This window comes from Chionomys nivalis, chromosome 26 (assembly GCF_950005125.1).
Source record: "Chionomys nivalis chromosome 26, mChiNiv1.1, whole genome shotgun sequence".
Classification (NCBI taxonomy): Eukaryota; Metazoa; Chordata; class Mammalia; order Rodentia; family Cricetidae; genus Chionomys; species Chionomys nivalis.
The window spans coordinates 2,134,063-2,162,047 of record NC_080111.1 but is presented as its reverse complement, the minus strand read 5'-3'; the positions used below and the strand labels follow the sequence as shown (position 1 = coordinate 2,162,047).

At 44.4% G+C, this 27,985-nt stretch overlaps 2 protein-coding genes across 5 annotated transcripts; one reads left to right on the top strand and one right to left on the bottom strand.

The window, feature by feature from the left end:
* The first annotated feature begins 1,296 nt into the window (after positions 1-1,296).
* C26H2orf69 (chromosome 26 C2orf69 homolog) lies at positions 1,297-11,261 on the top strand. 2 transcript variants are annotated; one of them, XR_009056385.1, is made up of 4 exons: positions 1,297-1,626; positions 5,905-9,217; positions 9,668-9,811; positions 11,131-11,261. XR_009056385.1 is itself a non-coding variant. In XM_057758335.1 (2 exons), exons 1-2 carry the CDS (start codon positions 1,354-1,356, stop codon positions 6,727-6,729), a joined length of 1,098 nt encoding a protein of 365 aa, XP_057614318.1. In that variant the 5' UTR covers positions 1,297-1,353; the 3' UTR covers positions 6,730-9,519. The 2 variants fall into 2 exon arrangements, 1 of the variants encoding a protein (XP_057614318.1); XM_057758335.1 differs by lacking the exons at positions 9,668-9,811; positions 11,131-11,261 and having other exon boundaries at positions 5,905-9,519.
* A 315-nt stretch (positions 11,262-11,576) lies between these two features.
* Positions 11,577-27,913, bottom strand: Tyw5 (tRNA-yW synthesizing protein 5). Of its 3 annotated transcripts, none has more exons than XM_057758337.1 (8): positions 27,697-27,913; positions 23,028-23,182; positions 19,266-19,335; positions 18,069-18,113; positions 16,387-16,524; positions 14,412-14,499; positions 13,840-13,956; positions 11,577-11,963 (listed from the first exon to the last, which is right to left on the bottom strand). In XM_057758337.1, exons 1-8 carry the CDS (start codon positions 27,772-27,774, stop codon positions 11,707-11,709), a joined length of 948 nt encoding a protein of 315 aa, XP_057614320.1. In that variant the 5' UTR covers positions 27,775-27,913; the 3' UTR covers positions 11,577-11,706. The 3 variants fall into 3 exon arrangements, with proteins under 3 accessions (XP_057614320.1, XP_057614319.1, XP_057614321.1); XM_057758336.1 differs by having other exon boundaries at positions 19,266-19,357; positions 23,047-23,182; XM_057758338.1 differs by lacking the exon at positions 18,069-18,113 and having other exon boundaries at positions 19,266-19,357; positions 23,047-23,182.
* Between the last annotated feature and the right edge of the window lie 72 nt (positions 27,914-27,985).

The window sequence follows — 27,985 nt, the reverse complement described above, 5'->3', positions numbered from 1 at the left end:
GAAGTCAATAAATAAAAAAGTTAAAAAGGTAGAGAGGGAGGACACAAGACACTGCTCTCACCTCAAAGGCAAACTGAGTTAGTGAGCTGAAGATTTACAGTATCAACACAGAACATCTTAAATAAATTAAGTCTTTCCAATACATCGGTGGAGACGTCAGGTGGAAGATCTCTTTTCTGGCCCCTATGTAATCTCTGAACTTTCTTAGCTTCTGGGCTGGTGGAAGGAAGCTGGTGCCCTACTAAGAAGCTAACACATTCCAAGGGTCTCACGAGATATTCACCAGGAAGCTGGCCATTCAAGGACACTGGAGGACTTGAAAAAGGCAGCTCAAGATAGAGTATAATGAGGCTCCGGACTTGCGGCAGTGTAACTTCTCCCCAGTCCCTCAAGTTCTAAGCAGTTTTTCACTCTTGCAGAACCTTCAATTTAAGTTTCGACTCCTTTCCAGAAATCTCCTTCCTCACACCCAAAGTCCACCTCAGGCCTACACCGGTAAACAAACCCAAGTTCACGTCCACAGTATGTACGCACACACAGCGTTAAAATAACACTTCTTGGCCGGGCGGTGGTGGCGCACGCCTTTAATCCCAGCACTCGGGAGGCAGAGGCAGGCTGATCTCTGGGAGTTCGAGGCCAGCCTGGTCTACAAGAGCTAGTTCCAGGACAGGCTCCAAAGCTACAGAGAAACCCTGTCTCGAAAAATCAAAAAAAAAAAAAAAAAAAACACTTCTTAATTTAAAAAGAAAAATGCATAAACTGGCCCAGTTCTATTTCGACACAATCAGACATCAGAAGCTGCCGTTCTCAAGGTTTTCCTATCGTTTTCAAACGGATTACAAAACTCTACATGGAAAGTCCTACTGGCTGTACACATCCGCTACAGTAAATGTGCGAGCAAGCAGGACGATCCTCAGTCTCCCCATGTGCCCTGCTCCCTCTACCAACGGGAAATGCACACACTCTCTTTTTGCAGGATAAAGGAGATCGCTTCCACTCGGGGACACGCGAAAGACTTCCAGAATTACCCTGCTCTGTCCCTGACCTCACCGTGAACTCCTACACCCGACTCGATCGCGCAGCGACCACGAGCAGCCGCTACCGCGCAGGAGCCCGAACCGCCGCCCTCTCCAGGAACCGGGCTCCCCGACTTCACTCGAACTTCCCGGCGGGAACCTCGTCCACCAATCACAAGCGTCCTTCCGCGGGCTCCTCCCCCTCCCGCCCCGCCCCCCGACGCACGCGGCGCGCTGACGCCAGCGGCGAGCCGGGGCCGTTGGGCAGCGGAGGCCCCGCCCCGGCTGCCCGGGTGCGCGGCCCCGGCGGCTCGACCTCCCTGCCCCTCCGCCCCCGATGAGGTTGTTCAGGCGGCGGCCGCGGTCCCCGGCGTTGGTGCTGCTGCTCCTGCGGCCGCTGCTCGCTTCCTCCGGAGCCTCGGTACCCGGCTCGCAGCCCCGAGCCATGAACGCGGGCGGCGGCGCGCGGGGCTGCTGTCCCCGCTTGCTGCGCTCCACCGTGCCGGGCTCCGACCCGCAGCGCTGCAACGAGCTGCTGCTGCTGGCGGCCTGGGACGGGGCGGCCCTGGAGCCGCGGCACCACGTCCTCTACTTCCCCGGGGATGTGCAGGTAACGCGGGCCGGGCCTCCCCGACACGCCCACGCGGGTTGTCACACGGGAGGCGGGCGGGGTGGGGGGGTGGGGGAAGGGACCTTGGAGGCCGTGGTCTGTCTGTCCCGGGGCCGCTGGGGTGGGGGGAGAGGAGAGGCGTTGCAGGGAGTGGGACATGCTCGCACAGCTCCAGCCTTGTCTGGGACGACGGTGTGCGTGCTGGGCACGGGGTACTGCTTGGAAAACGCCGTCTCACTAAAATAACAGCCGTTGATCCGTTACTAAAGTGTGACCTCTTCCGTAACCCTCAACACGGAGTGGAAGAAATTGAATGGCCAACCCCATGCTAGGGATGCTGAGGCCCATTTGAATGCAGCGCGGTGCGGTGTGCGTACTTGGTGTTGCTGGGTTCACAGCTGCAGAGCGACGTCCACGCTGGAGCTGTCCTGGAAGCCGGGTTTTCGTCTAAAACTGCGTTGTGTGATGAACACATTAACCAACCACGTGAGAGTGTCTGAATTGGTTAACAGGAAGAGGCAGGGCTATCTGTCTCTTTAGTTGTGTGCCGAGTGTCAGTCACCCCAGGTGACTTGTGTGTACTATGTTGGACGGCGCAGATCGCAGATCCACAGAGCCTTTCCATCGAGCATCAGCCAGCCCAGAAAGTTCTGTTAGCGCTAGGGTAGACATGCAAGTTAGAATAGAACAACCGGATGCTTTCCCCATACTAGGATTTGGTCATTGTGTGAAGTGTGGTGTTTTATAGAGGGAAGGAAATGGAAGGAAGGAGGTTCCAAGGCCAAACTGCCTAAATTTAACACTCCCTTCCCTGCCCTTTAGCCTAAAGCCTGTAGGGAGGGCAAACCTCTCCTCTGAGGGCTTCAGTCAAGGTTAAGTACAGGAAGAGCCCAGAGAGTGCCACCCCTCCTCCCCTTCAGGCACTGGAGTGCTCCCTGTGTGGACTTCTCTACGCCTTCACTCTTGTGGCTCTGCCTATTGTTCCCTGACAATATTTATTTCGTCTAGACATAAGCTGGATGTTTATGGATTCACCAATTGCATGCCAGTTGCTTCCTTTGGATATTTAGTAGCCGTCTAGAACCGAAAATCTATTCACTCCTCAGCAGTCTTCCTCGTCCAGGTTAATGAAAATACCACTTAAGTCGCTCAGCTCAGAAATTTGAAGTCCTCCTAGGTGGATTTCCTACCTTATCTCTAACCCAGCGCTAACTGCAGTGCCTTCACCGTGCCTCTTAGTGCATCTGAAACGGTGAAGGTCTCCTTATACCGCCCCTTTCGAAACCCTCCACAGAAAGAACCAGCATCCCCGAGTACCGGAATCGCTGATGTCATCAGATCTTGCTTTCCCGAAGGGTAAATGACCATGAGAGTATGTCTTGACCTTATTCTCTGGGGTCGTCCAGCCCTTTCTTAAGCCGTTCCCTTTAGCTGGATCCTAGTCCCTGCTTAGTTGGGCTGTGTACTTTATTCCGCTGGTGCATTTTTAGAGATGTGTAGCTTCTCTTGGCGTAGCGCTCCTCTTCCTTCTCAGGTGGTTCAGAGGGTAGCTCATCAACTCTAGATCCTCGGATGACTGTTTCTAAACTCTGGGAACCATGAGGTTTTTGGAAAAGATTTTTTGGCCCACTTCAGTGTAATGTGGGCTGGACCTCTGAAGTACCTGCAGGCCAGCAAGAGTCTACCTGGGCTGAGCCCTCCTAGGTCCACCTCACTGGGCATGAGCAGAGGCGTAGCCTTTACCTACTTCCTGCAAGCATAGTTAGTGTGGCTTATCCCGGTAAGACAAAGATTCGAAAGAAACCCCTTCCAGTCAGTTAACTGTAGTTAACAGCCTGGGTGTGGAGAGAGTTTGACTATGGGGTGTCTGGGCCACATCTCAGGGTGGGGAAGCACCTGCCCATGGTTCTTGGGTCTGGATTTGATGTAACTGTAACCGTAAGGATCCCAGTGTTCATTTTGCTGCTCAGGTCGTCAAATTAACACTTTCCCCCATTTTGATCATGTAACTGGAGCTGGTGGGGGCTGATGTTTAGATTTACAGCCCCTGCTATAAGGCACAGCCTGAACTGAGTCAGCAAATCTGCTTCACTTGGCTCATGAAATAGTAATGCAAGCAATTGTATAGGTGCGGGACTTTGGAGTTCTCAATTATAATAAGCTTGCTTATTTTTTTATTTATTATTTCTCGATGGCTTCACTGTGTGTAGCCCAGGCTGCTCTTGAATTCTGGATCCTCTCGGGCTCGGCCTCCTGAGCGCTGAGATCACAGGCATGTGCTGCCACACCAAGCTTAAGAAGTGAACTACGTAGGCGGCAGGAAAACAGCACAGTGTCTTTCCAGCTACATAGCGGGTTCAAGGCCAGCCTAGACCACCTGAGACCTTGTCTCAAAGACAAGGTGGCTTAGTGGGTAAAGGTGCTTGTTGTCATGCTGGACATCTGAGTTCAGTTCCCAAGACTCACAGGGTGCAAGGAGAGAAGCTTTCCTGCAGACATCCTGTGGCTTCCACACACGCCAGTACTCACAAAAGTAATGTTTAAAAACAGTAACAGAAAGTAACAGATAAGCCCTTCCAGATCTAAGCTGCTTATTTTATGAATTTTTTGTATAATAAACCTGGATGTGAAGAAGGTAATGGCAAAATCCATAAAAAGTCAACTTAAGAGCCGCTTGGAATATATTTCAAACATACACAGCTACTAATAGACATGTGACAAATGATTAATGAAGTAAATTATTAGGAGTTGAACATTACAATGAGGAAGTTATCAAAGGACATAAACATAGTATAAACAAAAATAAAACAAAATAAAAAATAAAATAGCCAGAAGGCAAAAAATGTTTAACCTAATTTGAAATCCAATATGAAAATTAAATCTAGAACATTGCATAATCTTATCCTACCAGGATTTTTAAAAATGAACCATTAGCATTGAAGCGAAGTAAGAGTGTGGAAATCAGTGTGTTCTTGTGCCTTGCCAGAGAGTGTGGAAACCAGTGTGTTCTTGTGCCTTGCCAGAGAGTGTGGAAACCAGTGTGTTCTTGTGCCTTGCCAGTGCAGGCTTTACTGTTAATTCCAGGGGTATTTTACTGACATTCAAATACTGTTATGCAAGTCTGTATTGCTATAGAGTCATGCCTTTTAGAATAAGAGAAAATTATATCTAAGCTTATGTTTGCTTAGTGGAAACCATGAGGTAAGGCTTTTTCACTTTAAAGCCTTTCACAGTTTGAATATTAAGTGTTATGTACATTTTTCCTGTTAAAAATAGACTACTACCAAAATTAACTCTACCTACAAATATATAAAGAAAAAATTCTAAGTTCAGCAGTATCAGAAATGATCAAAATGTACATGGCTAGCAGGTCAGTGTTCTCTAGTTACACATGTACATGTGTGATTATGTATATGAGAAATACTGTATGGGCAGAACAAACACCATTACTTTATACAGAATGCATCTAAACAAATAAAATCTGTACAAAAGGCAAATGGTATGGACAGACAAGAGCAAAGATCTAGATAGTAATAATTTTTAATACATCTAAATTTGAGCTGTCCCATGCCTGTGAAACTGAACAAGTTAAAAAGAAAACCACGGAAGGCAATTTTGTAGTCTTGATCACCAACTTTAACTTGTGATTATTTAAAACCTGGTGTCCCCTCACGGGAGTTTTAGATGTTACGGATTCACGTTAAGATTTTCTGTGCCGTCCTGCAACTTTGCAAGAGAAATACTGGCGTCAGGCATAGCAGTCAGGACGCTGGGAGAGTCTCCATGCCTGGGACAGGCTTCATCCCGGATAGCAGAACCGCAGCTCATAGCAGTCAGGACGCTGGGGAAGTCTCCATGCCTGGGACAGACTCATCCCAGAGAGCAGGACCACAGCTCCTTGGTCAGAAAATATTCCTAAATTATGTCTTGATCAAAAGATCTGTAATCAAATTTATATTTTCAGTTGAATTAGGGAACTTCATTACATATGCACTAAATAAAAGTTATAAATGATTTGTAAAGCTAAAATTTATCTTTCTAGATTGTTTTATTCAGAAATTCTTAATACTTAGTGCAAGTATATTTTATTACCCTGTCTCTTAATGAAATTAAGGCCAAGTGAAGTGTTTCATTCAAAATCTTAGAGCGAGAAAGCACTAAAAGGTTTTTGATTTTATTTTGAGTACATTAGCCATAGGTCAACAAACCTTTGAAAATAATGCAAAGCTTTCTTTATAGGCAAATACACTTTTAATGTGTGTTCATCTTTCTTTTCAGAATTACCATGAGGTCATGACTCGTCATCCTGAGAATTATCAGTGGGAAAACTGGAGTCTAGAAAATACCGCCGCCATCCTGGCCCGTCGTTTCCCCGACAGCTTCATCTGGGTGGTCAAGTGCTCGCGGATGCACCTGCACAAATTCAGTTGCTATGACAACTTCGTGAAAAGCAACATGTTTGGCGCACCTGAGCACGACCCGGACTTCGGAGCCTTTAAGCACCTGTATATGTTATTAGTTAACGCTTTCAGCTTAACTCAGAACGGCTCGCTGTCCAAGACGAGGAGTGTTTGGAATAAGGACTGTAAAGCAGTTAACTGTGAGTCTAATCCTTCTACTCCTCGTAATGGTGGCCACGAGGAGAACGAGAGGACCTGTGGAAGCGCTGACGAGGCCGCTGTGAATTTCGCTCCACTGTCACTGAATGGCGCCTCGTTCACTTTGGTTGGATTCAGTAAAGGCTGCGTAGTTTTGAATCAGTTGCTGTTTGAGTTGAAGGAAGCCAAGAAAGACAAGAACATAGACACTTTCATCAAAAGTATAAGAACAATGTATTGGCTGGATGGTGGTCATTCTGGGGGAAGCGACACTTGGGTCACATACCCAGAAGTCTTGAAGGAATTTGCTCAAACAGGGATTACTGTCCACACCCATGTGACACCGTATCAGGTACAGGATCCAATGAGGTCCTGGATTGGCAAGGAGCACAGGAAATTTGTTCAGATCCTTGGGGATTTGGGCGTGCAGGTGACTAGCCAAATTCATTTCGCAAAGGAAACTCCCTCCATAGAGAATCACTTCAGGGTTCATGAAGTGTTCTGAGACCTAGCATGCTTCCTCAGCGGGAAAACTGCGTCCTTGGTCATGATTACAGATGACGCAATGTCAGGGTAGTTAGACGCTTTGTCAGCGCATGGGCTAAGAAGATGCACATTCCAGAACTCTTGAGTGTCATACACAGTAGGACTCCTTGCTTGTACATGTGGGCAGCTTTAACTTTGGATTGGATCAGAATTAATTTGAAGTCCAGAAGGGTCGTGTGTGATAATTGTATGTCCTTTGAAAATGGGAGAAACTTGGTGTTGGTCTTTAAAGGTGCCCGTGTTTGTGTTGAGAACAGCTGATCTTTAAAGGTGACCGTGTTTGTGTTGAGAACAGCTGATCTTTAAAGGTGACCGTGTTTGTGTTGAGAACAGCTGATCTTTTGCGACCTCTTCCCCACTAACATTGGCAATAACAGCAGTTCAGCTGTTGACCACAGACATTTCATTCTTTCTCTGTCCAAGGGTCCTGGGGAAGACTTGCACCCTACATCCTCCCTCCCGGGAAAGTTTTGTGAGCCCCTGAACTCATTCTCAGTTCTCCCAAGTGTTTGGTTTTTTTTGTTTTTGTTTTTTGTTTTCTAAAGTTAAAATATATTTATTCCTGCATATCCAAGATCATAGAGTTGTACAGTTGGTTTTTAAAACATAGTAGACTAAGCACTGTAACTTAATTCTTAATTGACAGTTTTTAATTATGTTAGTTTGCTGTCATAAGGAGACAGATTCCACAGACCTAAATCAGTGTTTCTTCAGAAGCATGGTTTTGTCTGCCAAGAGAAAATAGCTTTCTTTGGCCAAATGTAAAATTACATTGAGATAAGAAAGGTTACAAAGGAAAGTTTGAAGACACAAATAATTTAAATTTTGGCCCAGAAACTGAATTTGCTTAACACTGCTGCATAATTTGGGTGACGCTTCCTTCTGCCCATTTTTCTTTACTAGATAAATGCATTTTGGAAAAAAAAAAACCAAAATCTAACGAATTTCAAGTAATACTGGAACAAAGCTGTGTGACTATTGAAAGTGGCACTTTTTATTTATGAATAAATTTGGTTTTTTCATGACCTCTAAAGTTTTAGCCAAATAGGGAAATAACACGCTGTTTTGGGATGGAAAAGAAAATGTATTCTAAAGCGCAGTGTTAATATACAACATGTCAATTTCTCGATCTCTCCCAGAATTACAATCACTCTATATTTCCAGTATTCACTCACGCCAGATGTTTGAAATGAATGTAGTTCTGTCGACTACAGATGAGTAGCTGTCTATTGTTTCACTTTGAATATCTTTTGATATAGCACTTCCCATAGTAGACCAAGTCACCTGGTTCTACCTTATTGTGCATTTCCTTAACTTAGAGCCCTATGATTGGGTGACTACATTCAACTTGTTTAACCATCATCAAAGGTGCCACTCACTGTAGAACAGCTGAGTTCGAATGGTCATATGGAGGGAAGGCTTGTCTCGGTCCTTCAGTCTCCACTCATGGGAGTATTCTGTTGTTGCGGTAAGTGGACATTGATCCGAGGGACACCTAAAACTGCCATGGCCTCTGGAGACGGTGTTGAGTAACACGAGTGCTTTGGAGTGGAAATGGTTGTTTGTCCCCACACGGGCATTTCTGTGTAAAACTACAAATTCGTCCTCTTCCACATCTGTTTCAACACTGTATGCGTTAAATCTGTTACTGTCAACGTGGGTCCTACTTGACTGTGCCTTTGTAAAGTCACCGAGAGAAGCGGTCCTAGAGATGTGAACTTTGTTCCCACCACAGCATGGATGTAAACCTGTATTAAAAATGGTAACCCACAGAAAGGTCGTTTGGATGTGTTTGTCCACCTTGCTACTGTGTCTGCTTCGACTTTCCTGTCTTTTCCAGGCAAACAGCTGTCCTTCCACTGAGTACACCCGTCAGCTGCTCCGTAACTGTCCGTAGGACACTAGAGGAACTCCTAAAACCTCTCCCTTTTCTTTGCTGCTCATCTTAGCTATCTATGCTCCTTTATCCCCATAAAAGACTGTTAGAATATAGTGTGGTTCACTTCATTTCTGCAGTATCCAAGCACCCGCCTAGTCTAAGGAGAATCTAAGCCACAAGGATCTAACAAGTCCCAACAACATGTTAGCGGTGAGACAACACAACAGACCAACATTTAGGAAGGAACATCTTATACAAAGTATCCCGTTTGAAGTCCTCTTAGAGGAAGGTGAATTAAGAAACAAGGGGTAATGATCTCATGGGTGACTCACACTGCTGTAACTGAAGTGGACTTTGCAGTTCTCAGTGATGGAGACAGTGTCTCCTGGATGTTTCCAGTGATGACTTCCGCGTTTGAAGCAAGGTTAACACCAGAGTGCCAGCCTGTAATTCCTCTTGACCCACCTGTCAACCAACACCGGAGGAAGGAGTCACCACAGCCCACCTTTCACCTCCCCGAACGACCTACCCTACTCCACACCTAAGATTTAACGTCAGCTTTTTGTAGGTAAGTAGATGTTCACATAACTGCTATAAAAGGGTAAAAGAAACCTAGCCTTGTGGACTGTCTCTTGGTATTTCATGTATTTTGAAATTATGGAATACCTGCTCTTAATGTCCTAGGCCAAGACAAATACTGAGTCATGCAAAGCTAACAGTGTTTTGAAATGTCTTTGAACACGACGTACCAAGTCACAGGTGTGTCTCCCACGGCCACTCGGCCTCATCTCAGCAGCTGCTGTCACTAGGTTGGCTGTGTACCTAGCAGAGCTAATTCTATGTAAATGTTTACAGAGCACACGCAGTACAAACGGCAGAGGTCTAAAGGTTTTTGTCTAATTAAACTGGACGAATTCGATGCTAATTCGTGTCTGGACTCCTTGGGTGCATATTTTGTATATATTCTGCCATCCTCCCATTGACTGTTGGTTTCATTTATGTTCATGTCTGCATCTAGTAAGCTGTATATTCGCTTTGTTGGGAGACAGTGAACTCGTTCAGCCCTGGACCAGCTGGAAGGATGGGGTGTGACTAATATGGCCACCACCACTGTAATCTGTTTCTGTAGCCGCTCAGTTAACCAGAATCTCTGCACTCCAGGGTGAGTATGTGATTTCTAACACACATTCACTCAACAATTAAGTATTTTGAATCCAATGAATTAGTTAATGTTTATGTTATTCACTTCGCCTAAAACCAAAAGATGAAAACATCTTTATTTTAAAATATGAGCAGGAGAATTGTCTGAAAACTTCTCAAAGGATTCATTGCAGTGCTGTAGACTTCAGGAGGAGCTAGCAAGTCTCAGAGGAAGTCGGATGACTAGCCTCAGTCAGGTGCTGGTCCTTACCTGACTTTGTAGACTGTTATAATCGCTACACTTTCAAGGTGAAGATGAACAGAGCCTCCAGTTCCCTAGGCTACCTAACAAGGGTTCTGTGTAGGTCGGTTTGGTTCTGGTGACCAGGTCCCTGTGCTATGTGAGTGCTCTACCACCGTGCGTTCCCAGCCCTCTCTATGACTGGTTAGTTTTTCTAAATACTGTGTGAAGTAAGGATTTATATCTTTTCCGTTCTAAGAGAATAAGTGCTTTGCTCAGGCTAAGAAGATGAAAAAAAGAGTCTGATAATCAGACGTGGCTGATGTACTAAAACATTTTTTTCCAGTACACATTCCACCTTTGCTCATTTCAGTAACTTCAGTTTTACTTCCAAAGATGACTAGGAAAAGTCATGATTCTTGTGTACTTTTCCTTTCTTTGTTCAATGCCTGAAGTTACTCCAGCTCTAAACAGGGCACCAGTGGATGAGCTACCTTCAACAGTAACAGTTTCCTCTGTAATTAAAATGTATTTAATTGCCGGGCGGTGGTGGCGCACGCCTTTAATCCCAGCACTCGGGAGGCAGAGGCAGGTGGATCTCTGTGAGTTCGAGGCCAGCCTGGTCTACAAGAGCTAGTTCCGGGACAGGCACCAAAAGCTACGGAGAAACCTTGTCTTGAAAATCAAATAAATAAATAAATAAATAGATAGATAGATAGATAAATAAATAAATGTATTTAATTGATGAACTCATTACTTTAGATGGACACTTGTACATTAAAGACCACTGTTCTTCAATGGCACTGAGTAATAGCCATAAAGAATAGCACACACACAAATGGGTCATTATCTTCAGAGATGACATCCGTGGGCTTTCTCACCTTTCCAGCTATTGAAGTTTTAGATGTAAATATTTACTAAAAAGAGACAGACAAGATCAACGTGGCAGGAGAGGCCAGGGTCAGACGAGATACTTGTTTTGGACAAATCCCAGAACTCATGATCCATCACAACATCAAATGTGTTCATTGTTAGCATCCTGTAAGCTTTACTAAGTATCTAACCCGTTCTGTTCTCTCATACACTTCCATCCCCCTCAGTTTAATCTTACAGCGTGTGACGACTGGCTCACTGACGGACAGGCTAAGCCGCTCGGAGCATTAAGGCCACAGGCTTGGTAGGGAATGCTGGAAAGCGGCTGCATGGAAGAAGCCTGTGGACTCCGGCAGGCGACTCCACTGCATACAAATGAAGACACACAAGGCCCCAGCTGCTACTGGCAACCATCCAGGACCACGAGGGCAGCTGGACCTAGGATGATGCCAATCCTGTGGCTGAAAGAGTGGGGTGGGGCGGGGCGAACAAAGGTTTCTGGTGGACTAATAAATCACTGCGAAAACCAAAGGTCATTCCACCAGCAGACTTCATGTAGTGATTCAATACATTTTTTATTAAGTAGGAATTTTACTTCTTTATGTCTTAGAACACAAGAGTAGTTCCACTAAGCACTCTCAGCCTGTACCAAGTAGAAATCAGATATGCATCTCCTTTTATACCACAAATCTGAGACTGATTTATCCAATTTTTTAAAAAAAGCATCTTTAAATGTTTATATATTATAGTTCTTGAGCTGATTTTTATTTATTTTTAAATTTTTACTATAGTTCATTATTCTTTTACTCCAAGTTCTTGCTGTAGGCTTTGTCTTGAATACGTAGGACCATTTGGCGTGCATAGAAGTCCCTGTACTCCTCTGGTAGTTCAGCCAGTGTTTTCAAAGCTCTGTCCAAGATTTGCACAGCTCTGGACGCGGCCACAGGGTCTTTGTTGCCATAGGTGTCTGTCCTGTCGTAGCATTCCGATGGAAGGTGCTTCCAAAAGATATTCACTCCGACTCCAAATGCCTCAGAAGTCACATTATGGAACCATAAAGCTGTACAATGTTTTTTTAAAAAAACAAGTTAAAAACAAAACTTACAGTTAAAAAAAAAAAACAAATGTCAGTGAAATATCACGACTGCACAGAGCAGGCTCCTGGGGCTGGCATACCCTGCTTTCCAGTCAGAGTGTCACGAGCACAGCCTGTTCTAAACCCCTTAGGGATTTTCATTTTTCCCACCTAGCTTGAAAGACATAATAAAGTGTATTTGCTTTGCATTCTCTGATTTGGGGCAGGCTTTTGTGCTACATGTTTACACTTCCTGACGCACACAATCACATCAGAACATGGAGTGTTTTTGTACACAGAGCATTTTAGTTATTTGAAGACCATGCCTGGTCCTTTGTGATTCAATTCCGTACTTGTTCTCAAAATCTTCCTGTTCCAAAGGCAATCTAGTCCCCTGACTCAAGGTAGCACACACCGTAGCTTCAGGTTTTAGATTCTAAAACCAGACAGATCCAGTCCTTTACCATAACTATGAAAACCACAGTCAGCCTTGGGTGGTGAAGAAGAAACCCGACCACACTAGTTAGCTATTTTTCATTTTCACTAGCAAGTTTACTGTTTTCCACTAACATCTTCACAATGTACACGCTATAAGAGTATTAACACCTCCATGTAGCAGATGGGGCGCTAACCATGCCAAAGTGTTCAGTCTTATGAAGGAGGGTTTAAATCTTAAGAGACATTTGTTCTAGGAGTGTTCATGGAAAAACAGTAATTTATAAAAGTCGTCTTCAACATTTTGGTTTTAATTATAAGGTCTTTCAGAATCTTTATTTACTTGTTAATATACCAGAAAAATCTAACCATTCTGATAGGTAAATCTAAAGATGGAAATCTTTTTACATTAAAATATACGCAAATACTTAATTTCCAGATAAAATGAATATAGAGTAAGAGAAAACTACATAGCTCTAATCATGTTCTAAAGACACAAAAAACAAATTTAATTTATTAAATGGCAATAGACTTTAGATAAAGGAGTAGCTGCTGAAAAAAGTACGGTGCCAAGTCAGTGCATCACGGCCCTGACCAGGCCCCGACCAGACATGTGAAGGGTGCTGCCCCGGAAGAGTACAAAGACTAGCAAGGACGTGGTTCCTGCCGCTCACGGGAACTACAATCTACCCTCAAGTGTGTCAACTGACTTTCACTGGTTATAGATGTTTCAAAAGTTAATACTATCACTGAATAAAGATATAGTTTATGAACTACAAACTTATGAATTACAGCAAATAGAATTCCACAAGGAACCTTGGTCAATAAACCCCATTACTTAGGTTCTTTATAATTGTAAGGTATGCACGTAAATGATAATTACAGATAATAACTATCACCATAGTTACTAACATGGAAATTTTATGAGCATCCAAATTAATGTTTATTGAAACTGTATACAGAAAGGTTTTCAGATGTTGATATTATAATATTTTGATATTAACAAAAATCTATAATCTTCTTAGAAAATATTTGCCATTTCTAAAATGCCTATATATTTCAGAAATAAAATAATTTTTTTTTTTTTTTGGATTTTCGAGACAGGGTTTCTCTGTAGCTTTTGGTTCCTGTCCTGGAACTAGCTCTTGTAGACTAGGCTGGCCTCGAACTCACAGAGATCCGCCTGCCTCTACCTCCTGAGAAATAAAATAATTTTTAAAAAACAACCAGGTACAACCTTTTCCCAGATATAAGATATATTAACACACACGGAACAGCCTACTACATCTCTAGACAAGATGGCACAGCCTTGTGCAGCAGCAGCTCACTGTCCTGAAGACGGGAGGCAGCTGTGATCCGATGATAAGCACCTGTATATCTAGACAAGAAACACAGCAAACACACTAGTGTGCTCTAGAGGCCTTACCAGGAATGAAGAGAACATCACCGGCTTCCAGGGAGCACTCATACCTCCGCGCCTTAGGGAAGAGTGGGTATTTATCTAGGTCTGGACTGTCAATATTCAGCACTTCTGACTTAGAACCTAGTTCCCAAGAGAGATCACACAGATTGAACCAAGTCCCGCACTGTTTAAAAAGTAATCACAAATATGAACTTGAAACTTAAATCTTTAAATATTGTATTTACACTGTGAGAACTATCTTCTGAAGCCTAAGATAATTTTCAGTGACCATTCTTTATACAGACAACCAACATCCATCATCCATGCAATAGAGTAAAATAATCTGAAACCTTTCTGTGGTTTTCTGAGACAGGGTTTCTCGGTCCTGGCTGGCCTAGAACTCACGGAGATCCACCTGCCTCTGCCCTCAAGTGCTGGGATTAAAGGTGAGCACCACCATGCCTTGCCTTGAGACTCATTCTTTATACTGCCTGTTTTCACTCACACACACAATGGAGACCACATCCTAAAGTGTGACCTTCCTACATTATTAAAAACAACAGAATAAACTGTAGAAACATAAACTCAAGCCATACCTGATAAATATAAGTAGTGTGCATCTCGAGGACTGAACAGTGTGACTCGCTTCTTCCCTGTCACTTGTATTAAAAAGTTATCCATTACCTAAAGATCAATGAGATTTACATATGAGCAGTATCTACAATTCAAGTCAACAGAGCCAATGGCACTCTAGAGTTAACTTCAAACCTCAGGAGCCAAAGACAATCTAAAGAGTTAACTTCAAACCTCAATCTTTCCTTTTCTCCTTTTTATTGAAAGGGGGTTCACAGGGTCTCACTATGTTGCTCAAACTGGACTTCTGATGCTCCTGCCTCAGCTTCTGAGTAGCTGGAATCACAGGCATCCGTCACTGCATGTTAAACCCTATCCCTTCTGTGAAATTCAACCCACATAAAAAAACAGTCATAATTGAATCCTAGTAATGAAAAGGTTGTGTTCCATGTACAACTATGTCTTTATTGAGGACACTTCCCCATGTTTCTGAACATGGGAAAGACCAGCATTAGGAAAACAGGAAGTGGAATAACAGCGCCCATGCGCCTGCACTGCCCTGGGTTAAGGTTTGTCTTCTGGGTTATCGAGCTGTGCCCTGGGCCAAGCAGAAAGCACTGCTGCAGCTGCTGCTGACCTCTGCAGACGTGTCCACCCACAACGTGGTCATCAACACCGCGATTGTGAGACTATTGTACAGGCCTCCCATGAGGCAAATTCCCACAGTGTACTTTCCAATGAACCAAGGCTGACTCTCCCTGAGCATAAAGACAGTGCCCTCTCTGCACTGAGCAAGATGTGTGCCTGGTCATCATATATTAGCAACACTGACACATTTCTTCTTTCAGTACAAAACCTTTACTTAGCAAAGTAATTCTGTAATTATAATTACTATTCCTGACTTTTTTTCTTTTTTCTTTTTTTTAAGTTTTTCAAGACAGGGTTTCCCTGTGTAACAGTCCTAGCTGTCCAGAAACTCGCTTCCGCCTGCCTCTGCCTCTCAAGTGCTGGGATGGAAGGTGTGTGCCACGACCACATGGCTCCTCTGATTTATTTTTAAGACAAGCATTTATGTAGTCTACTGTAACTCAAGGTCAAAGGAAACTACTTAAAATTTAAAGCATGATCAATAACGTTAAAAATACATGAAGCACATTATTTTCTCACCAATCATTCAAGCAGAACTTTTAAAATATGCTAAGACTCCATGTTTGTCTCATCTAATTATAGAGTTACTATACTAGAATCCCCTGTAAGTTCTAAATGTCCTAGAAGAAGTATGCACGTGCCCTAACAGTTTGGCATGCTGCCACATGCTGGAATTCCTGCCAGCTGGGAGGCAGAGAAAGAAAGCTCTGAGGTCAATCCAGTCAGTGCTTCAAAATGTAGCTCCTGTTTCAACACAGTAAAAGCCTATGGAAACGCTACAGGTGTTACAGTTTCCTGTTTCTCCAGCCGCCAACACCAAACTACTTACAACAGCACTTAAAATCTGCTTACTGTACTTACAAATACTGTCAGCAGATAAGCCAACGAGAAGACAGAAGCAAGATCAAAGTCTGTACACCCTGCTTGTGTACAGATCAGCAAGCATTTCGTGTTCTCTAGGGGTACATATCCTAAGGCCTTCAGGGACCCCAAATTCCTGCCCTTGCAAACCATCCCCCACAATTTCTTCCGTTCACCTAAGTAAGGACGTGGATGGCAGTCAGGTGTTTCACTGAGACACCGTGTTCCCACATCTCCCCCCGCTAAACCATGACCCATCTCATAGCTACAGTAAGAACCAGACCACAGAGGAAGGTGTAGGACTAGGCTTTGCTCCAGCCGACACCACGGCACTACTGTCCCGCAGATGGCTGACTCTCTCAGCTCCATGTTCCGCCAGCGGCAATGCTCAGGTCTAACGGGGCCAGTAAAGCTCAATCTATGAATGTCAGACCCGCAAGAGCAGCAGATGTCTGAACCTTTCCATTTCTTATTCCGTAATTTACGCACATCGTAGTGAGTCCAGAGCTGCAGGCCAGGTGAACTGATTCGAAAAACACTGGAGAAGAACTGCTCCTCTTTGAAGAACGCTGGAAACTTAATATCTCCTCCTAGGGAGGGAAACTGCTGTCGGATGTCTGCAACATCCTGCATTGACAGACACACACAATATTTAGATTAAAACAGTATCTGGGAAGAATTCAACAATAGCACGTTGGTGCGATGGTTCCTGGAAGGCACAGTACGTGGGCAGTAAGGACGAAAGTGGCAGGCATCTGTCGAGTGCTGTAACGCCTGCTGAAGCAACACCACCAGCCCCTCCCCCAGGGCTGCTTAGCCTGTGGCTCAGCACTCCTGTGTGGTCACATCAGAAGTCACAGTAGGTTCCTAACAGTAGCAAAGTTACAGTCACCAAGTAGCAACGAAAATCATTCTATGGTTGGGGACAGCACAGCATCAGGAAGGTTGAGAGCCGCTGCTCTAACCTTTCTAGTGAAGGAGAAACGGACTGAAGTATCACTACTGTCAGCTTCAATATAGGTAGTGAGATTCTGTTGTGTTTTAATAAACCTCGTCTGAAGATCAGCATGCAGAACTAAGCCACTAGAGGCCAGGCAGTGGTGGCTCACACCTTTAATCCCAGGACTCAGGAGACCTCTGTGAGTTCAAGGTCATCCTGGACTACTTGGGATTGATCCAGTTTCAAAGAGAAACAGCCAGAAGGTGGTGGCCCACAGCTTTAATCCCAACACCAGGGAGGTGGAGACGGGAAGTGACATGGCTGGGCGGAGAGGAATGTAAAGCTGGAGGGGACAGGAGTTGGGATGCAGTCTGAGGATTAGAAGGACACGATGCCCCTCGGTCTGAGCACTGGTAGTAGAAAGAACTCCCTAGTGGCAGGCTGCACCGCATCTCTGACCCTGGTATCTGACTTCAGGCTTTCATTATTAACACAACTAGAATCTGTGCTACAAATATCCTCACTAATACAGCTCATTAGCATTTTCAGCAGGATTCACAGAACGCATATCTAGTCTAGCCTTATAATTTGCCTCTGAATATATAAAGGCTCATCTAATGAATCTTCAGGACTCTTAGGTAAGTATTGCATTAGTTGAACGGCCATCTGTAAGCTATATAGCAGTAGGGACTCTTATTGCATAGAAATTAGATGACTGAGATTCTACAGTCCTGAGTGACTAAATAATCGTCTTTTAAAGATTCCTCAATCAGGGACACAAATCATTAAAGAAACCAAAAAAGGCCGGGCGGTGGTGGCGCACGCCTTTAATCCCAGCACTTGGGAGGCAGAGGCAGGCGGATCTCTGTGAGTTCGAGACCAGCCTGGTCTACAAGAGCTAGTTCCAGGACAGGCTCCAAAACCACAGAGAAACCCTGTTTCGAAAAACCAAAAAAGATGAAATGGGTTATGTATCCAATAATATAAACTTTTTTTTTTTTTTTTGGTTTTTCAAGACAGGGTTTCTCTGTGGTTTTGGTGCCCGTACCGGAACTAGCTCTTGTAGACCAAGCTGGTCTAGAACTCCCAGAGATCCACCTGCCTCTGCCTCCCGAGTGCTGGGATTAAAGGCGTGCGCCACCACCGTCCGGCCAATAATATAAATTTTACAGCGACAGTGTGAAGATGCTCACGGACATTTTAAGTAACTGCTTTAAACCACAATTCTTACCTTCCTCGGGTCTTCTCCCAGTGACCGCAAGTAGTATTTCTCATCCTAAACATCCCAAAGAAGAGCATCAGCATTGACTAAAAAGCAGTGAGACATAAGAGATGGAGCAAGTCTTAAAGCGGCCGAGTTAACCATGTAAAGATTATTATCTTACCCTTCCTACTGATGCCCCCTGGAGGCCACATAAAGGAACGTTTTTATAAGCTGCTCAGGACTGGATCTAAAGGCAGCACAAGCCACCAATAACCAGTGCTTCAGTGTACACTGCTTTAACACTAGGTAAGCCAAATGTGAATCCAACAAACAACTTCTTAATACAACTAAGAAATGAGATAAAAAAAAAAAACCCTTATCCTTTAGCACATTAAAAAAACAAAAAAACAGGGAGACCTTATTAAACCAGACCATGCCTAGTCCAGCAATCTGCATTCTCCCACCGTAACCTTAGGGTCAACTCATGCATGATTTAGAAATGCATCATTTATAAGAGCAGAATTATATACGAAGTTTTAAAGTCAGCATTTACACTTCTGACAACATGAGTAGCTAAAGAGGAGAACGGATTATAGATTGGTCACTGCAGGGCTGGGACCCGTGACGCCAAGCGCTGTGTGCATTTCCCAGACAGGTCAAGTAAGGCACGGCACACTCCAGAGCGCTGCCTTACAGAAACCAATGCAGATGCGTGAATTTGATATCTCATTCAACCCCACAATAAACTATCAACCTGCACTCACAAGTAACAGCTTAGCTGTTCTCACATTTTGGTGCCACACTGAAATGGTCCTTTAGCTAGACTCCAAAGCACATTCTTCAAAATCTGAACTGTCACTCAGCAAAGAGGCACTGCTAGCCGCTTCATCAAGAAAGGGCTCTTTGCTTATCTGCAAAGAATGTATCTAATTTGGGGCTGCAGCTGCCGATTTCGTCAGGTTCACTCAGCATCTGACGCAGGGTCACACGGGATAGATCCAAGCAACAACCAAAGAAGATGGAAAGCGGTCTGGAAGCTGCCATCTATGCAGGACCCCTCTAACAGAAATGTTTGCTCAGGGTTCCGTGAACTGGCAGACCATCAGGTGTGTATCGTTGTGTCTGATGGACACATGGGCCGTGGGCATGCACATGTGCACACACGCACGCGCACACACAAAATCCATTTAGTATATGTCTATTAAAGGTTTCTAAAAACATTACCTCTGAAATAAAGAATTCTTTATGCGTTTCTTCAGCTGCTCTCTGGACCAACTTGTTAAATGGTAAAGTTCTGAAATAAACATAACAGAATCCTGAGACATAAAAATAACATACCAACTAGCAATACCATCATGATGCATGCAGGCTTGGCGCAGTTGGATGCCATGAGCTTTGTAATACCCAGCTTTTAGTATAATCCATGTCAACAGAATTCTGAATATTCAAAATTCATTTAGAGGTATATAAATTTGACCTGTTACCTGAAAATTTAGACTTAAAGATTTAAAATTTATGGTTCAGATGGCTCTTCAAAGGTCAACATCCTTCTTCACAAGAGGGATGCTGCCACGGTATCAGGTACTGGGCTGAAGAGCGGGATCAGCGTAAGAGCACTTGGTCCTCCTGAGGACAACGTGCACTGAGCTCCCAGCGCCCACATGTGCGGCTCAAACGGTCCATAACTCCAGTTTCAGAGGATCTGTCACCCTCTTCTGGTCTCCATGGGCACCCGACACACATGCAGGCAACTCATCCACATACAAAGTACAGTCATAAAGTAAAATACACCTCCTCAGCACAGGAGGGGCAGTACTCTCCCATCTCCTGCCTTCCCTGTCACCTCCTCAGCACAAGAGGGGCAGTACTGTCTCACCTCCTGCTTTCCCTGCCGCCTTATGGCTTCTGGAGAAAATGGCTGGACATTCTAGAAACAATGTTTGCTTCCATTACCACACTCTTCAAGTTAGAGAGTTATCCTTGCTCTACTCATCCGAGTAACTAAAAGCACTTCCTACATGGAGCTCAGGGGCAGAAGGCTTCCTAGTTCCATTGTCCAGTCATGAAGATGCTACTGTGTCAGTAGCACGACGAGGAAATCCTCCCAAGCTTGTCCTCCAGTCCCTCACTGGAATTTGTCCATCTCATCACCAAGGATATGTAGGGGAGGAGGGAGAACTGTGAACTCTCCTCCACGAGGAGCTGACCTTGGGCTAGCTAACGTCCCCTAGTATTGCTCTTTCCCTAGAAACACACGGAGTACGGATGAAGGTTTAATGTTAGCTAAGATACCAGGCATCACAGTTTACTGGACGAGAAAGTGGTTTTCCTGGGTACAATGTGTGAATATGCCCCCGTGGCCTATTTCAACTTACAAGCTTTGGGGGACACTGCCCTAAGCTGGGGTTGTGTTTCAGTACCACCTCCATGGTCTTGCTTTGTTATAACTAAGCTGCCACTGGTTGACAAAAATGACTCTTGAACCACACAATTCACTGATAACATTCTCCCAATATGCTGCTTCCTGCCTCGGATTTTGTCACCCCCCCCCCCCCCCAGCAGCTCCTGTGGGTGTGACCATCAACCTGAACTGAGGCTGTTGTGGGATTGGTGCAGAGAACGCAGGAAGGAACCAGCCCGCCATGTACTGAGACCTACGCAGGTCTACTCAAGGCTCTACCAAAGGTTCACCATACACACACCATTCAGACCTGCAGGCTGCTGTGCCCAGCTACCGGTGTAACTGCTGCACTGCCCACACTTAGCTTCTAGGAAGAACGATGAATGCTTGTAACTTCTTCCCCAAAGCAGCACTGACCAGTGACCCTGCAAGAGCAAGATAAAGCAGCTCCGTGCAAGGTCAGGCGTCTGTCTGCCCACAATCTGCCCCTACACAGCAGCTGGGAACTCCTCAGCCTTAGGCTTGCACTGTCTGGCCTGTTCTAAGCAGGAGGTCTTCTATTACAGTGCCTCTTCTTAAGACCAGCACACAAATCCGTGAGACGGTATCAGAGAAGGCTTCTCATGGATTCCGGGATGAGCAAATTTGAATATACACCCTGGGTTTTTTTATTTTAATCCGCACGATCCAAATTGTTTAATATTTTAAATTTAATTAAAAATTATTACACACATTTATTTGTGTGGGGGGGCCTGGATGTGGGTGGGTGTATTCATACCATGGCGTGTGTGCGGAGGTCAAAGGACAACTTGGAGGAGCCGGTATTTCTACCAAGTGTCCAGGGCACTGGACTCAAGTCACACTAAAGTGACAACATGCACTTCATCCTCTGAGCCATCTTATGAGGCCCAAGTGATGTTTTTAAAAACCTTCATTTCTCATCCATAAAATCACTATAAGCAATATCTACATTAGACTATCTTATAGTTTAAATGGGAATATAACTTAGTGTTGGCATGGGACCTAAGACGCTGTGATAGTGGCAATGCACCTTTACAACATACATTAAAACACCACCAGCAGCCCTGAATTCATCGCCCAGGGGTCAGTTTCTGGAATGGCTGCTTTCCGAGAGAGACAGTGAGAAGAGGGTGCAGACAGAATCAGGTGCTGCAGTGAGTGGAGTCTCCAGCGCAGCTCACGGGTGCTCCTGCTGAGAGCATCGTGGCTGGGGAAGGGGCAGGGGCAGCACACAAGCGACATGGAGATGCTACTGCTAGTGAGTTCAGGCGCGACCTCTAGACAGCTGAGAAAGGATAAGAACAACCAGAACCGATGTGATTACATATCAATACATGTTATGGACATGTTATCCACACGGTCCCTGATGTTTTAATATCTCTAGATTAAATTCCTTCTGTCCTTAGTAAACACTAAAACAAAACAGAACAAATTAAATTTACTTTTATCCTTGTGCAAAAATATTTTTTCCTGTTTTTAGTAGCTCTAATGAAAGGCTTTGCAGAAGCTGCAATAGAAATTATTACATAATATATGTGTTTTAAAAGCAAGTTTTGAAAAGTTTAGAGGACATGAAAAATCATCCGAACCATTCGAGATGAAGTTTCAACACCCACTTGCTATGGCCTTTGTCTGGAGCATAAATAGTCCTGACCGCAGGCTGAGAAACACTCAGCCCTCCAGCACTTTCTTCCACCTTTTTGACTGAATACAAAGTGCAAAGTTCTTACACTTGGAAAAACTTAAGGTAATTAAGTTCAATCCATGGCCTGTTCAGTAACCCGGAACTACAATGGTGAGGGCTCGGCTGGAAACAGAGAAATGCTTTGGCGGTTACTACATAGGCTTGGACCGCACCGGTGAGAGAGGGATGGCCCGACACCAGAAACCTCTCTCCGTTTAGCTCATCTCTAACCGAATCTGTGAACAATGAGGTCTTTCAACAGATTTAATTTGCTGGGAACCGCACAGGCTCAGAATGTGAAAGTTGTCTTTAATGACTCTTGCAGGAATAAGCAGCACATGACTTCTGCAGGACGGCACAGCTTTCAAACGTGGGCGTTCAGCGGCCGATTCACCTGCTAGAGCGCACAGCACACAACCAGCATGGAGCTACCGGCACTCGAAGCTCAGCGAGGTTTTAAATGCTACTAAATGGAAGACGGTGTGCACCAAGTACAGCTGCCCTGTGCTTCTTGAGAGGCAGAAAGAGATGCCAGCCTGGGACAGTGTCCTGCACCGGGCAGTCAAGACTGGACGAACACCGCACACAACTTGAGAGGCCACCTAACTCCAAGAATAGAAATTCTCTGTTCCATGACTCCACAGGCTACAGGGTGCACCCTATATTAAAAGAATAAGACTGTGGAAGTGTCTCTGTACAATTATATAAACTCGGAATTCTTGTCTTTTAAGCCACTCATGAAAAAGCAGTAAGCTATTCCCTGATTACATAAACTGGATTAAAGATGAGACGCAGAATGGTCTTATATAATGATGTAAAAATATTTTCAAAGGTTTAAAAAAGTTATTTGTGTCCCCGGAGTAACCTCAGAAGAAAATACCTATACACAAAGTTCTTACTAATGAAGTCCATCTGTGGGACGGCAGCGACGTGAATCTTCACCTCTTTCACACCCCCAGCTCGGCTCAGGTAATCCACTGTCCATTTGCTTGTACAGGGCCCCAAGTCGAGTCCTTCCAACACAAGAGGCTTCCTCTATAACGAAGGGAAAAACACAACTGTGAAAACACACTCCACGGGCCTGCCTTGGAGTCAGAGGGTGGCTCTGAGCTGAGCAGAAGGAGCTCCGACTGAAAGCATCTAACAAGTTTGTGCTGTGACACAAACACTCAGATCACCTGATCACACACCCAGAACAAACCTAAGGTCAGGAAAACAAACAGCCTTGTCAGCAGATAAATTCAAAATATTAAATATTTTCATGTTATTTATGGCAAAATATACTTAAATTTTACTTTGTTTTTGTAGCTTTTAATTTTGCTATCACTTCGCACTTTTGAAAACAGTGTACGAACGTGAGAGCCGTCCGTCTGCTGGCTACCTGACTCTGCAGTGTGCAGCCCGCCTGTGCTGTCAGCTGTGCGACCACTTCAAAGCGAACTGTTAATATCATGTCCTCATCTCTAAAACTGAAGTATGTTTTCCGAAAACAGGCTATTCTCTTCCAGAGCAATTACCCAAGATGCATCTCACACTGACGTTATTGTGTAACCACCACGCACGTTTAGGTCTCACTAATCATCTCCTTCCTTTCCCTGACCCAGAATCCAGGCTGAGAAGCACTCGGATTCAGGGATCACAGCTCCTCTCATCTGGCTCATCAGCTTTCTTTGTCTTCTTTGCTTTGAATATTTATGAGCACATGGGCCAATAATTTTGTTGGAGTCCCTTGGATTTGGGTTCATCTAGTTTCTTCATGGTTAGATTTTAGGTCCCAGAGAGGAACGGAGTAGTCCCCCAGGGCACACCACGGGGCACATGACATTCAGTCTCTCTTGCCTCCAAGTTTACTGGTATAATTCTAATGCTTAAATTATCACAGATTTGACCAGTAGGTCTCTTTGGATTGGTCCCTGTGACTTTTAAAACTAAGCACCTCCTTATTTTATAACAAAATAAAACAATCCAGGTATCTTTTTCATTGAGTCTGCAATCCATCATTTCTTTAAGAAACTCCGGCTTCTCTGAAGTGAGAACTTTTCTTTTGGCATTTTAATTATGCAGAGTGTATTTTTATTACATGTATCTACCCTAAAGGGGCTCTTTTCGTGTGGTATAATAACTTCCGCCTTCTCAACAGTAAGAGCTGAGAAACATATAAGGGCATGTGTACACCCTCCAGATACACAAATCTAGACTCACAATCACACATCTTTATCTCTCATCATCTGCACCACATGTACATATACATAAACTTAATGTATTATGAATAATACATGCATCAAGGTTAAATCTAGCCTTTGTTGTTTGTATTTTTTTGTTCAACAATGAAAAACTTACTTCCCATTATCGATATTTAATCATCTGCAAAACTCCAGACTATTTTTTTTTCAGAAAACAGTTTCAGAACTGCTATTTCGCAGGGCTATAAGAAACTTACCCCATAAAGCCACCAAACAGGCTCACTTGTTACTTATTTCCTTTCTTTCCTTTTTTTTTCTTCCTGAGACAGAGTTTCTGTGTAACCTTGGTGGCCACTGGAACTCACTCTGTAGACCAGGCTGGCCTCAAACTCAGATAAGCCTGCCCCTAAAGGCACGTGCCGCCAACAATCCAGCTATTTCTACTTTAGGGTTATTTTGTTTTTAAATCATTTCTCACTTCTGTTGAATTTTGTTTTTGTTTTGAGACAGAGTCTCACTAAGTAGCCACGGCTAGCCTAGAACTCACTATGTAAACCAAGTTGGCCACGAACTCACAGAGATCCATTTGTCTCTTCCCAGCCCGGTCACTGCTTGTTTTTTGTTTTTTGTTTTTTTTTTAATTATTACTTTAGAATGTAAAATATTAATCTAATTCCCCTCAAAGTCAGCTATATCACCAAATTTTTCCAGCACATACTCACTCATCCTCTAAAGACAGCCGATTAATTATTTTCTTCCTTCCTTTCTTCTTTTTTCTTTTCAGTTTTTCGAGACAAGGTTTCTCTCTGTAGCACTGGTTGTCCCAGAACTCATCCTGTAGACCAGGCTGGCTCCAAACTCAGAAATCTGCCTGCCTCTGCCTCCCAAGTGTGTAAAGACTTGCACAACCATTGCCTGTATTTCTTTTATTTTTGAAGTGCCCCCAAACACACATTTGTTTTGTTCTCCCCATCCCCCAAAAGAGTACATTTTCCTTTTAAAAGTTTAAAAACATATACTTTGAAAATTATTGCTATCAGTTCCCACATCATTCTTTTTTATTGCTTCGTGTATCAAAGAATAAAAGAGCAAAATGTACCTAATTTCCCTCTCTGTAGGGGCCCACGGAAGTGGGTCCGCTGGCCTTGGTCCAGAGTCAGACTTTCAAGGTTACTGACCAGAAGTCTGATTTAAGGTGTGGCTACAAACAAGACACCTTGACCTAGGGTCTATTCCTGCTCCTTCAAGGCCGTGACAGGAGGTTTGTCGGGGGCCTACAGGATGCTAGGTCTAAGGTGTGTCTCTGCTTGTCCTTCCTAAACAACAGAAAGCGTAACTCAGGAAATAGTCACTTTATGTTTCAGGTACTGAAGCAGAGTAACTACTCTGTTCTTTGTGCCCCATTAACGCGGTCTTTTGCCTTCTCCCCTCCTTTTGGATTGGGGTATAGAAGCATATGGAAAATAAACACAGATGAATTCAGTATTCACTAGCTTGCCCTCCTGAGTAGAACCTCCTGGTTCTGTTCCTTTTCTTTCCTATCTCTTTTTCTCCTATCTAATATTTCTAATCTACACACCCCCACCATGGAACGTGTGAACCCCCTCAAGGCTGGACCCTGACATCTCTCATGTATACTTAGTTTATTTCTAATAATAGTATAATAGAATCCTGTAAGTATTATCATATATTTAGAGAAATATCTGCTAAGTAAATCCCTAAATAAGAAATTGTTTGGTTAAAATTAAACTCACTGGGACACTACACACAGCCATGAAGCAGGAGAGAGACTTGTTGATGAAGTCGCAACAGGACAGAAGTGAAAAGGAACAAAATTCATTTTGTCATGTATAAAGCTGTCAAGGAATACAGATAAATAAATTTTAAGAATTGCTGAGTTATAAAGTAAACACATAGCGTGTGAGTTGTACCAACAGTTCAATCACTTGGTCTAAATCACTTGGCTGCTAGTTCAATACACCCCCACCAAGGGGAAATTATGTCTTTAATCTTAGGCAATGTAGGTGGTAAGAATTAGTATCTCAGTGCAGGAGTGAGCAACCCTGCCTGGTTCGCAGACATAAATGTTGATTTAAAAACTGCTGTGTTTTTCTGTCGGTTCGTTTGGTTCTGCCTCAAACACACTGTAACTGAGGCTAGGCAGAAAGACAGGGAAAACAATGGGGGACCTCCGCCCTGCAGTCTGAAATCTCCCACCAGCTGAGTGTGAAGAATTCAGCACAGCTAGACTGGCACTGTGGTACACACCTTTAATCCCAGCACTGGGGAGGCAGAGGCAGAGGCAGAGGCAGAGGCAGGTGGATTTCTTTAATTTGAGGCCAGCCTGGACTACAGAGTTAGTTGCAGGACACAGAGAAATCCTGTCTTGAAACCTCCCACCAAAAAAATTCCAGCACAAAAATTAACAAAATTCACTGGGAGGTTGCCTCCATGAAGACAGTATTCCTTTTTATAAGGAAATACTTCAAATAAAAATATTATAGCAAAAATCATGTCTAAGGCCAAAGCATATATAACCAAGTATGGCTTTTCTCCTCTCCCAAACCTGTAAACCAGCTATTTTCTAGGATAGTAAAAGGCGGGTCTTAACCTCCGTGTGTGACCCACGGTTTTACCCGATAAGATTATATCACCCAAAGCATCTCTCTGCTGAAGCAAACTTAAACTCTACCTCATACGGACTCGATCAGAAACACTGCATTAGAGCGCCGTCAGGAATTCTGTCTTCCGAGCAGAGAGCTCTCAAAGGTGCACACACTGCGGGCTGGTCCAGCAGCACGCAGCAGCTGGGATGTCCAGATCCCATGACACTGCCACTAACTACCTTAGACACCTTTTCCCTTTGAATATTCGCCAGAATCCTTACTGGTTTTCCTGAAACTTGGACTATCTTGCAACATCCTGAAAGCAAACCCTTTTTCTTTTCATTTTAAAAACTACTTTCTGCTATTTTTTTTCCTTCTTTGAAAGCTAATGCTAGTTTTTCTTTTTTCTTTAAAGGCTAAAGGGTTTATTAAGGCCTTAATAACGATTCAAGTTAAAAATCAAAGACCTATACCAGAGAAAACGTCAGGGGAGACGCCCATTGGTTTCCCTGCTGCCCATCTCTCATTGAATTGAAATGTGGTGCTTCAAAAATTTATTACCTCGAAATAGAGACTGCGAGGACCGGGGGTGCGGGGAGAGGATCCTATGCTAAACTTTAGGAAACCCCATAGAAGAGGAGCAAGCGAGGCCGGAAAAGTCACAACACTCGGCGTGCCGCGGCCGTCCCCGCCCTCCACACTGGGGTCGCAGGAGAGCCGACGGGAGCCCCGGTAGATCTTCCCGCCGCGGGCTCCTCACCTGTGGGTAGAGATGCTCCAGGAACTGCTCCCGAGTGACGCCCCGAAGCCTGGGTACCGTAAGGCTCTGCTCCGCCATGCTGGGCCCGGGCTGCTTTCCCCGGGCGGACGTGTCCTTGCGCGAGTGATCCTCCCGGAAACACAACCCCGGGAGAAAAGGGCCGCCAAGGGGACGGACGCCAGAGGGCGGCTGGTTCGCAACGCGGGTCGGGGGAGCCCGAGGCCGGCTGCCTGGGTTGGCTGCTGTTTGGGCGGCGTGTAACACAGCCGCGACGGGTGGACTCACCAGA